The 12,080-nt window shown below is 41.8% G+C and overlaps 2 protein-coding genes across 3 annotated transcripts; both read left to right on the forward strand.

The window, feature by feature from the left end:
- The first annotated feature begins 592 nt into the window (after nucleotides 1–592).
- On the forward strand, nucleotides 593–3,319 carry LOC135672360 (monoterpene synthase 8, chloroplastic-like). Its single transcript, XM_065180825.1, has 7 exons — nucleotides 593–976; nucleotides 1,050–1,320; nucleotides 1,567–1,942; nucleotides 2,039–2,257; nucleotides 2,347–2,485; nucleotides 2,571–2,816; nucleotides 2,914–3,319. Exons 1-7 carry the CDS (start codon nucleotides 776–778, stop codon nucleotides 3,205–3,207), a joined length of 1,746 nt encoding a protein of 581 aa, XP_065036897.1. The 5' UTR covers nucleotides 593–775; the 3' UTR covers nucleotides 3,208–3,319.
- Nucleotides 3,320–9,143: 5,824 nt separating this feature from the next.
- Nucleotides 9,144–10,946, forward strand: LOC135672361 (monoterpene synthase 7, chloroplastic-like). Of its 2 annotated transcripts, XM_065180827.1 has the most exons (4): nucleotides 9,144–9,417; nucleotides 9,491–9,761; nucleotides 10,003–10,378; nucleotides 10,465–10,946. In XM_065180827.1, exons 1-4 carry the CDS (start codon nucleotides 9,217–9,219, stop codon nucleotides 10,556–10,558), a joined length of 942 nt encoding a protein of 313 aa, XP_065036899.1. In that variant the 5' UTR covers nucleotides 9,144–9,216; the 3' UTR covers nucleotides 10,559–10,946. The 2 variants fall into 2 exon arrangements, with proteins under 2 accessions (XP_065036899.1, XP_065036898.1); XM_065180826.1 differs by having other exon boundaries at nucleotides 10,003–10,946.
- Nucleotides 10,947–12,080: the final 1,134 nt, after the last annotated feature.

Consider the following 12,080-nt stretch of genomic DNA (forward strand, 5'->3'; position numbering starts at 1 on the left):
GTCAAATTGGGCCCCAAACAATATAAATTAATTTTAGTCGTAACATAGAAATTCAATTGTATCTAACTGAACCAAATTGCTGTCACTTATTAATCCGAAGGTGGGAGTTGCAGCTGAATTATGATAACTTCCGAACGCACTAATAAAGAATACAAATCCCTTTTTATCCAACTTCGGTTCATGTCTTCGAAGATTATTTGGCCTCTGAGTCTGACTCAGAGCGAAACTATACGATTGAACTAAGCGTCGAGGCTATGGGCTTGTCCCAATGGTGTCGAATTTAATCAAATCAACTCCTTGAATTAACTATTTTTTAAAGTGGCTTCTTCCACTATGACGCCAGAGATATTTTTGGACACTTGGAATTACATTTGGTTGGAACACGATGATGTGGAGCTTTTGTGGATATACATGAGGCTGGCTGTACCTACGTGGCCGATTACCATTCTGCTTGTGAATCTCGTTTTAGGGAGGTCGAGAGGCACGAGAGCCTCGTTACCTAAGTGGCTTCTTCCACTACGATGCTAGAGATATTTTTGGACACTTGGAATTACATTTGTGGATATACATGAGGCTGGCTGTCCGTACGTGGCCGATTAGCATTCTGCTTGTGAATCTCGTTTTAGGGAGGTCGGACGTAGGTCAAGAGGCACGAGAACCTCGTTACTGAATCTTGTTTTCACTGCCTCTGGCACTATCAATCCAACGCCAACACCGCCATTACAAAGCCCAACAGATTCTCCCATCTTCTACCGAGTGTTGTCCACCGAGCCAAATGTCTTTCTGCTCTTCTGCTCCGTCCTGCTGCAGCTTGATCCGTGCCTATCCGCGGACTGCCCACTCCAAGTCCTCACCGCGTCGATGCCTCCTACTGCCAATCCGGTGTACTGCGCGGACTCCTCCTCGGCGATCGGCTGATTACCAACCGAGCTCGTGGAGCGACGAATACATACAATCGCTCACAACTGGCACCAAGGTCAGCGTTTATGCAATATGTAAGGTTGAGTTTTATCTATAGTTCAAATTGGTTACTGACTAGCTTTCACCAGGTGGAGGAGGATAACGCAAGAAGGATGGACAAACTGACAGAGGACGTGAAACAGCTGATCTACATGAAGAAGGGAATTGAGGACCAACTTCAACTGATCGATTACCTGCGGCAGCTTGGGGTGGCGTATCACTTTAAGGAGGATATTAAGGATGCTTTATGGACTATATACGGTTCCATGGAAGAGGTGAGCATGTTGCTGAAGGATAATCTTCATGCCACGGCTCTTATGTTCAGGCTTCTCAGAGAACATGGGTTTGCTGTTTCTGAAGGTGATTAAGCTATATATCCATCCTGCTTTACTCCTTTCTTGGCGACTGATACAAAATTGTCGCTGATGCACCTCATATATTGCTAGAACAATTACTTTCATAAAACTAAGACAAGTAGAAATATGTCCAATTAGTCATAAAACTATCCCACGTTACTAGCCTAACATACTATTGGTATTTTGTGTTTGTTCTGTTCTATCATGGTGTCACAATCTAACATGCACAAATTATGTGGATGGACTGAAGGTGTATTCAACCGATTTATAGATGAGAAGGGCAACTTGAAAGCCAGCCTTCGCCACCAGACTGAAGGATTGGTGAGCTTGTACGAGGCTTCCCATCTTGCAAAGGAAGGAGAGCACGTGCTGGAAGAAGCTACGAACTTCACAACTAAACAGCTCAAGAGCCTCATGGAGGGATCGCTTGAGCCTCATCTCAGGGAGCACGTAGCCCATGCCTTGGAGCTTCCATTGGACTGGAGGATGCTGAGGTTACAGACCAGGTGGTTTATAGAAGCATGCCAAAGGGAAGCGAACATAAACCCTGTCCTACTTGAATTGGCTAAGTTGGACTTCAACAGAGTTCAGAGCATACATCAGAGGGAACTCAGGGAAGTGTCGAGGTATTTTGAGCTTGTTTTACTTGAATCATGTCCTGTACATTCTGCCGTCGTTTATGAACCAGCAAACTTCAGCACAAACTTCTGACTATCGATCAGATGGTGGAGCAATCTTGGCCTGGCGCAAAGGCTTCCATTTTCCAGGGACAGGTTGATGGAGAGCTATATCTGGACGGTTGGCTGGGCTTTTGAGCCACAGTTTGCAAGATTCAGGGAGGCGCAGACAAAAGCGAACTGCCTGATAACAACAATAGATGATGTGTATGATGTTTACGGCACCATCGATGAGCTCGAGCTGTTCACGGATGCCGTCGATAGGTAAACAACTCCTCCACGTCATGCATGTAGGAGGTGTTATTTCAACAATCTTTGATTCCTGATAACATCTACTCTGATGGATGTTGCAGATGGGATGTTAATACAATGGACAAATTGCCAGAGTACATGAAAATATGTTTTCTAGCCCTCTTCAACACTACAAATGACACCGCCTACAATGTTATGAAAGAGAAGTGTCTGGATATAATTCCACACCTAAAAAAAGCAGTAACTTATTGATCCCATCGTCCCTCTTTTGTGTATCGTCAATCATGCAGTTCCACTTTATAAACAGTGCTACCGTTGGATTCAGTGGGCAGATCTATGCAAGACATACTTGGTGGAAGCAAGGTGGTACCACCAAGGCTACACACCCAATCTTGAAGAGTACTTGGAGAACGCACTAGTATCGATATCGGGTCTCCTAATATTGACTATTGCTTATTGCACCAGTAACGATGTAACTCGAGAGGCCTTAGACGGTTTCCAAAGCCGTCTTAAGATTGCAAGATGGTCATCCATGATCCTTCGACTTTGTGATGACTTGGGTACTTCCAAGGTATTTGAACTGCACCATACTTATCATTCCTTCATCGAATCAACGCAATAAAGAGTTCACACAGTTTCTCCACTCTGCATCGGTTGTTTTTGTGCAGGACGAGCTTGAAAGAGGCGATGTGCCCAAATCTATCCAGTGCTACATGCATGAGAGCGGTTTATCGGAGTATGCGGCTCGTGAGCATATCAGGCGATTGATTAGGGGGAATTGGAGAGCAATAAACGGAGATCGAAGTTTCACTTCACGTTTTGAGGAAAACCTAAAAATGATGGCCATCAATATCCCTCGAATGGCCCAATGCATGTACCAATACGGAGATGGACATGGGAAACCCGATCAAGTGATTGAGGATCGCATCAGGTCTTTGATAATTGAACCTATACTTTTGTAACAATGGAATTAAGGATAATATCGTGAAGCTATAAGTCTCCTCGTGATTTGTCCAAGCCTTTGATTAAGATTCTTTAGGTGTGATCGCTCTTTTTATTCGGTAAAAGGTATTGATGGTTTAATTCTAGTTTGTTGGCTGTGAAAATTGATCTATATCATCGCTTAAAAAATAGAAAATATTTCTTTATGAAACATTAAAGGAAAAAAGCCTATAGTATATTTTATTTTATGCTACTCATTCAGATTGGATTTTTTAATTTTTCTCAATTTTATTGTTGACGGGCACATTAAAAAGGCTGATTTAATGGATCAATTGTCTACAATCACGTGACATAGCCTAATTAAGAATAAAACTATATATTATTTAGTGAATTCTTAGAAAAAGTATATAAGTTTTATAATTTCTCGTAGAGTACCTCCAAGTACATGAAAAGATTATTTTACTCTCACCATTTAAAAAATTTTTATTATAGCCCTAGCCATCGACTCTCATCGTCATTAGCGAGGGTGGCAAGAGTCATTCTATCATTGGTCCAAGGGGGTATGGTGGTGGCCACTACACCTCCATTATTAGATGGGTCAAATAGATGAGGACCACAATATAGCTAGGGGCTCGGCAAAAGACAATGATCGACTTATATAACATAGTCAATATATTAAAAAAAGGGTATTCAAGGGGAAAATTTCTTGGGGTGTTATTTTAAAAATTTTGAAACTTGTGGGCTTCTTTACAAAAATTCACCCTATATTATTTTAAGAACCATGACTACTAACATATGCAAATTTAGAAACAATAAATAAACACATGAACGCTTATTGTTTTATTGAGCATAAACTATTGCATTTTAATGACATATTTAACATGTGATGGTTCCATATTCGCATATAACAATAATCATGACATATATTACATTCTTAAATAATTACAAAGTCATGCCTCTTGCGGCTGATCTACCTCCAGAAAATAATTCTCTAGATCACTTCCCTCATGATCCACTCGATATCTCCTTCAAGAAGTAGAGAGACCGAGAGAATCAATCGCTCAATCAGCTAAACTCTATAATAATATGCAAGTCTAGCTCTTTGAGATGGACTAGAGGCTAGAGGATATTAAACATGAGATAAGGCAAGGAAAGCATCCTGAATTTGATTCTTACTTCAGGTCTCCCTTCATTAGCATTATAAAGGAACCAATCCCAATAGGTTTTAGAATGTCAACCCTTGAACTTTATAAGGGAAGCTCTCATCCTACGGAACCTATAGCTGCCTTTACCTCGAACACTAAGTTGTGCCTCCAACACATCAGCCTGATTCCAATTGTGGGTCAGAGCCCAGGCCACCTAATGAACCACTGAAGGTGGCTCGTCCCTTCTTCGGCTTCAAATGACTACCTTGGTCCATTGGGTCGATAGGGACCTATTAGTCATCTACTTCTAGCATTTATTGGGAGATCCATTTATGCATAGGAGGAGATATGTTAGTACACACTACACGCTCAACAAGAGAAGCGGGAGGGACAATTTCAGATATTGACCTTGAGGGGAGGGGCTGATTCTAGCCTCTATGAGCTAGGCTTTGCTAAACCCCTTCACTAAAGGAAGAAATTTTGGAAATCAATGCTGAAGGCGACGACAGGATCAAAGAATCATCCAAGCTACAGTCAAATGAAAGCTAATCCATATGAGGAAGACATTCAGAGTTGTTTTAGACTTGAAAGTCTGAATGATTTAAGTAATTTAAAATACTAAAGGTTTGAGTGCCCGAAGACATGAAGGTTCTGAGAACGACAGAAGGCGTGAAGAGGCGAATGAGTTTGTGGGTTATTTATAGTGCTCGGGTGACCTTTTGCCTAATTGCCTTGTTGCCATATGTTTAGACTGACCTGCTATGTGGCAACACACCATTGGCCAAGGCCAACATCCTCAATCATTACGATCTTTGAAATCTTCCATAGCACACGTAACCCACATGTGAATGCCTTTGCGAGCACCATATTGTCACCCCTATGTTAGATGAATCAGTAAGGATTAGATTCAACCAGATTCGTCAAACAACTACAACTGAATCAATGCGCCCATCAAGGATCAAGGTGAATATGGCACACGTAGGTCCACGTGGCCAAGTCCCATAGGAGGGGCAATGCCCGTTAAAGCCTAGATTCGATATGTGGAGATCGGCAGGGGCAAATGACGAAAGATAACAAACTCGACCAGGAGTCAAGTTCTTTGCACTGTAGGACTATTTGTTCTTATGATACAAGGGGGATTGAAATTGATGATCAATTCTGGTAAGCAGCTGAATGAGATTGCAGCAACCGGAAATGTGAATATCCACAGAGTCTACATATGAATAAAAAAGTGAATATCCTTCTCCAGAGCTGGCGGTTGAGAAGGAGTCGAGTGTTGACATGTTAGAGATGCCGAATAGAGCTTTGGCAACCCAACAAGAACGGCCAAAAGAGTCATCGTAAGGCTTCAAACAAGAAGTTCATAGATCTCGAAACTAATGTGAAGGATTTGAAGAGGAAAATGGAAAGCTCTCAACTGGGGAAGCTTCCTGCAAGTTTAAGATATAACACAATTTATGCACGGTTAAATGATGCTGAAGGAGCTGCCACTGAGTTAATTCATACAAACAAGAAGTTGAAAAACTCGGATAGTATGGACACAAACTCTGAAGATGGTGGCAGCGGAGAAGACGGCAAATTGCAGAACAAGCAAGAAGGGAATCAGATAAGATAGAAAGGCTAGAGCTGGAACGGCATAAAATCCAGTATGTTTTGCTGAACTTGAAGAACAGCATGCGAGTAAGCACACTAGGGTTGGAGACATAACAAGAATTCTGCTAGAAGAAATTATATATGGGAGGAGAGACAGTGGTAGACAGATGAAGAAGAATCGCTTCCGTGGATGCATGAGGCCGAAAACAAAGGGAGATCACTGATTTTTCTTTTTTCTTTTTTTTGGTTTTGTAATAGGCTAAATTGTCTTGCAGCATCTTCTTCTTTTGGGCAGTCATAAGGTCTCAACAGGGCCCTTAGGGTCGTAGGAGGACTCAAAGTAGTCATTGACAGTGAGCAGAGCTTTCCTTGAGATCGAAGAAACATCGACGTCGTCATTTTGATTATTCCACGAAAACCGAAAGGAGGTAGCAATGATGCTAAGGAGCCTATCACGGGAAGAACTATCGAGAGAGGGATCCTCAACTATCCAGACTCCCTGAAACCAGGAAAAGAAAAGGCGAAAACGGAAGTGTAAGTGTTGCTGTAAGGCTGCCCAGTAGGCCTATGCAAAGCTGCAGTCTAAAAGGATATAAGAAGAGGAGTCTAAATGTAAGTGGCAAACAAAACACGAGCCTTGTTCACAGTGAATAATGTTGAGAGATGTAGTTGAAAGTGGGCAAGTAATTTCAGAAAAAAAGATTTTTATTTTGGAAGCAATTCTTAGATGCGGAATCACCTTCCAGCCTTGTTAAGGCTTCTCGGGAGTGTATTATCTAGAGAGATGCTTATCGGTACTGCTCACTGTTGCACTGCTTAATGGAGTACTGGTCCAAACCTAGGAGTCGTTATCGAGGTGTCAAGAGAGGTGGACTGCTAGGATGTGCTGGACAAGAAAGGGGTGGAAGAAGGACACAAGAGCTCTTAAGTTCTAATGAGAATTTGTTATAAGATCATAAACAACACAAAAATTACTCATTTCATTCACCCCCACAAAAGTGGGTTATTGGTTAAGAGTATTATCAAAAGCCAAGGTCATTCTAGATTTGGGTGTTGTTGCCATTGCTAATGAGTTTTTGGAAACCATAATTGATATTGACGGTGAGCTCAAGAATAGAATTATAGGCTATAGAGGTTCGTTTAAGTTTTGGAAAGGTCCAAGGGTGGAGATTGTCATTTTGGCCAGAAAAACTTTAACCCACTGGGTGTGTGAAAATTAAGGATTGATGTGATTTGCTTAGAACAAATAAATTTTTTGACAGTAATAAGATCCAAAAATTTAAGACCGTCTTGATCTTTATGTAAAATTATGATATCCCATGCTGTCAATTTGACATGAGATTAAATCAAGTTATCATGAAAGCAAAATAATAGCAACCCGATGAAGTTTCGTTCACATCCAAACTTACCTTCCCATAAGCTACAGCTTCAGAGTGCACAAGCACACACTGTTATCATAATTATTAATTTGAATAAAATAAAGTACAATAGCACGGGCCTCACATATTGGTGATCATACAAGTGGACTTTTTTTTATCATTTTATGAATGCGAGATTAATAATAGATTATAGTACAATAGCGTAAGCTTCACATGTTGGTGATCGTACAGGTGGACTCTCTTTATCTTTTATCCTTCAATATTGTCAGATTTGATCCTTAAACTAATAATTTTGTAACATTTTCTGATGTCATGTATAGTGTGATGTTGGTTGGTCTTTACTTTCTAAAGGTCAATTGGTTATAGGATGGAGAGATTCACTTGATTATATCAATTTTTTTCGTGAGATTTTATCACAAAACTGACTATAAATTTAAAATCTTTATGTATACCTATAAGTTATTATGGTGAAATATAAAATGACTTGTGGTATCCGTAGATTCGCTAATTTGGCTAATACGAGACTCCAAGACAAATGCCATGTTAATTCGTACGGTCTGACGGATTGCAGTTGGTAGTACATCATGTGGTATCCGATAGACATAGCCACAATTCTCAATTCGGCCAATGTGATACTCGAGAGAAATGCGATGCTAATTGGTATGACCTGATGGATGAGAGTTGGTAGTGCGTCATGTTGTCTGCAATAAATATAGATGTTCATGTTTAGATTGCGACATGCAATGTCCACTTTGTGGTGGGAAACAAAAGCTTTCGACATGTACGATATAACTGTGTGAAGTGGGACACTACTAACGTGGCATAAACGTGCCCCAACGGATTCCGTCAAATTGGTCCCCAAACAATATAAATTAAATTTAGTTGTAAAATATAAATTCAGTTGTATCTAACTGAACCAAATTGTTGTCACTTATTAATCCGAACGTGAGAGTTGCGGCTGAATTCTTATCACTTACAATCGCACTAATAAAGATTACAAATATATTTTTTATTCAACTTCGGTTGATTCCTCTGAAGCTTATTTGGACTCGAGCCTGACACAGGCCAAGTTGATCAATTCAACTCCACGACTGAACTACTTTGAGTGACATCACTAGCCGCACTCGTAAATGGCCGGTGTTAACGATCAGAGGAAAGGAGCAGATAGAAACAAAATTGAAGAAAGCTGGGCATTTATACGACATGCCCACTCATCTAGCATCGTATTGGACATAATTGTTGCTCTAGTTATATATAAAGGCATTCTTCTCTTTTCTTTGATATTTGAGTTGTTTTGTTGCTTCTTTATCCATTTGTGTTTTTTCCTCCATACTAAGTTTATAAAACCATCTTGTACAAGCTTCCACACATCAAGAGTGCCTAGAAGTGCCTTAATTTGTATGCACCATAAATTAAAGTTTTCCTTCATCAATAAGGATATTTATGTTGAAAATGCACTCTAGGAAGTCATGAGTTAACTTGGCTCTCCGATATCAATTGAAGAAAGAAGTGGAGAGATTAAAACAAGTTAATTTGGATGAGGAAAGAAGGGTTTCTTGATGTATTTACTAAAACTTATACAACTCAATTGTTTTCACAACACGAATACTCGAAGGGATACAAATCATGACTTTATATAACCCAAGAAAAACTCTTTAACACAAATTAATTTCGAAATCCAAATTAAATTCTTTTTATCGTTTTAATACCATTTTCTAATTTAATTTATAAACGTGGTGCGGAAGTGAACAAGTTGAACACGCTGACAGCAGATATACATTTGCATGGAACACGAGGATGTGCAACTTGTGTGGATATAAATGAAGCCGTCCGTAATAAACCCATCGCAACACTGCCATTACAAAGCCCATAAGATTCTCCATCTTCTGCTCAGTGTTGTCCACCGAGCCAAATGGCTTTCTGCGCTTCTGCTCCGTCCTTCTGCAGTCTCATCGGTGCCCATCGGTGGACGTCGCCGTCCAAGGCTTCACCACGTCCATGCTTCCGACCACATATCCGGTGTGCTGCGCAGACTCCTCCTCGGCGATCGGCTAATTACCAGCCAAGCTCGTGGAGTGACGAATACATCCAATCGCTAAGAAATGACACCAAGGTCGGTATGCATGCAATCTGTAAGCTTGAGTTTTATCTATAGTTCGCACAGGTTACTGACTATCTTTCATTAGGTGGAGGAGGATAACGCAACAAGGATGGGAAAACTGACGGAGGACGTGAAACAACTGATCTACATGAAGAAGGGAATGGAGGAGCAGCTTAAACTGATCGATCACCTGCAGCTGCTTGGGGTGGCGTATCACTTTAAGGAGGATATTAAGGATGCTTTCGGGACTATATACGGTTCCGTGGAAAAGGTGAACATGTTGCTGAAGGATAATCTTCATGCCACGTCTCTTATGTTCAGGCTTCTAAGAGAACATGGGTTTGATGTTTCTGAAGGTGATTAAGCTGTATATCCTGCTTTACTCCTTTCTTGGCGACTGATACAGCATTGTCGCTGATGTACCTCATATATTGCTAGAACAATTACTTCCATAAAACTGAGACAACTAGAAATATGTCCAATTAGTCATAAATTATGCCACGTTAATAGCCTAACATACTATTGGAATTTTGTGTTTATTCTGTTCTATCATGGTGTCACAATCTAACTTGCACAAATTATGTGGATGGACTGAAGGTGTATTCTACCGATTTATGGATGAGAAGGGAAACTTGAAAGCCAGCCTTCGCCACCAGACTGAAGGATTGGTGAGCTTGTACGAGGCTTCCCATCTTGCAAAGGAAGGAGAGCAAGTGCTGGAAGAAGCTAAGAACTTCACAACTAAACAGCTCAAGAGCCTCATGGAGGGATCACTTGAGCCTCATCTCAGGGAGCACGTAGCCCATGCCTTGGAGCTTCCATTGAACTGGAGGATGCCGAGGTTACAGACCAGGTGGTTTATAGAAGCATGCCAAAGGGAAGCTAACATAAACCCTGTCCTACTTGAATTGGCTAAGTTGGACTTCAACAGAGTTCAGAGCATACAGCAGAGGGAACTCAGAGAAGTGTCGAGGTATTTTGAGCTTGCTTTACTTGAATCATGTCATGTACATTCTGCCCTCGTGCAAACTTCAGCACAAACTTCTGGCTGTCGATCAGATGGTGGAGCAATCTTGGCCTGGCGCAGAGGCTTCCATTTTCGAGCAATCTTGGCCTGGAGAAGGGTTACATGAGAGCCGTTTATCGGGGTTAGATGTCATGGATTAAAATAAACCATATTCAAGGTCTCAATTAATAGCATGAAAGAGGCGATATGCCCAAATCTATCCAGTGTCACATGCATGAGAGCGGTTTATCGGAGTACGCAGCTCGTGACCATATCAGGCAATTGATTAGAGAGAATCGGAGAGCAATAAACGGAGATCGAAGTTTCACTTCTGGTTTCGAGGAAAACCTGAAAATGATGGCCATCAATATCCCTCGAATGGCCCAATGCATGTACCACTACGGAGATAGACATGAGAAATCCGATCAAGTGATTGAGGATCGCATCAGGTCTTTAATAATTGAACCTATACTTTTGTAACAATGGAATTAAGAATAATATCGTGAAGCTATAAGTCTCCTCGTGATTTGTCCAAGCCTTTGATTAAGATTCTTTAGGTGTGATCGCTCTTTTTATTCGGTAAAAGGTATTGATGGTTTAATTCTAGTTTGTTTGCTGTGAAAATTGATCTATATCATCGCTTAAAAAGTAGAAAATCTTTCGTTATGAAACATTAAAGGAAAAAAAGCCTATAGTATATTTTATTTTATGCTACTCATTGAGATTGGATTTTTAATTTTTCTCAGATTTTTATTCTTAATCTAATTAAGAATAAAATATTATTGGGTAAATTCTTTGAAAAAGCTTGTAAGTTACAGAATTGCTCATAGAACCGCTCTAACTGCCTAAAAAGATGATTTTGCCCTCGATATTTTGAAAAATTCCTGCCATAACCTAGCCGCCCCTCCGCTTGTGCCAGGCCTGGCCGCACATCTGCCTCACCGGCGGCCCCACTCCGCCTCGTGCATGGTCGCCCCAATTGCCCTCCGACCCTCAACGTCGTCGTTAGTCACGAGGGCGAGTCGCCCCTACTTCCTTGCCCGTGGCTAACGGCGCCGAGGGGGCACGAGGAGAGCGCGTCGGCAAGGAAGGGGCACGAGGAGGGGTTGTGAGGCCACATCGGCGAGGAGGCTACATGGCCCCTGTCGGACCCCCCACCCTCACTGTTGTCGTTGGCCATGGAGATGCCGCACAGTGCCGCCTACTCCCATGCGGCGAGAGCCGCCGCTCGTCGCGGAGGTGCCGCGCAGCGTCGCCTGCGCCTCTGCTCACGCGAGGGCGGCGAGGACCGCTTTGTAGTTGGTCCTTCGGGGTGCGACGGGGAACCACCTGTGGACTCCTCCGTCGGTGCATCAGAAGACTCAGGACTCGTTCAGTAAACGCATTCCACCTTTGGACTCTGCCGTCGGTGCGTCATCACGCTACTTCGTTCAATAAACGCGTTGGTAGTCACTCCATCACGCTACTTCGTCTAAGCTCGGTGCCAAATGACTGCTGCACGCTGTCCCACACTGGCTCTGCATATTATTGTGGGTGGAAACAAAGTCTGCAAAGACGCTGCCAAACGCGCTCAGAGTGGACGAACTACTGGATCACGTATCATTATGATTCTGTGATGACTGCAAAATCTAGTCATCTATAGCACATGATCATGATGAGGAGGCGTAAC

This window comes from Musa acuminata, chromosome BXJ1-4 (assembly GCF_036884655.1).
Source record: "Musa acuminata AAA Group cultivar baxijiao chromosome BXJ1-4, Cavendish_Baxijiao_AAA, whole genome shotgun sequence".
Taxonomy (NCBI): domain Eukaryota; kingdom Viridiplantae; phylum Streptophyta; class Magnoliopsida; order Zingiberales; family Musaceae; genus Musa; species Musa acuminata.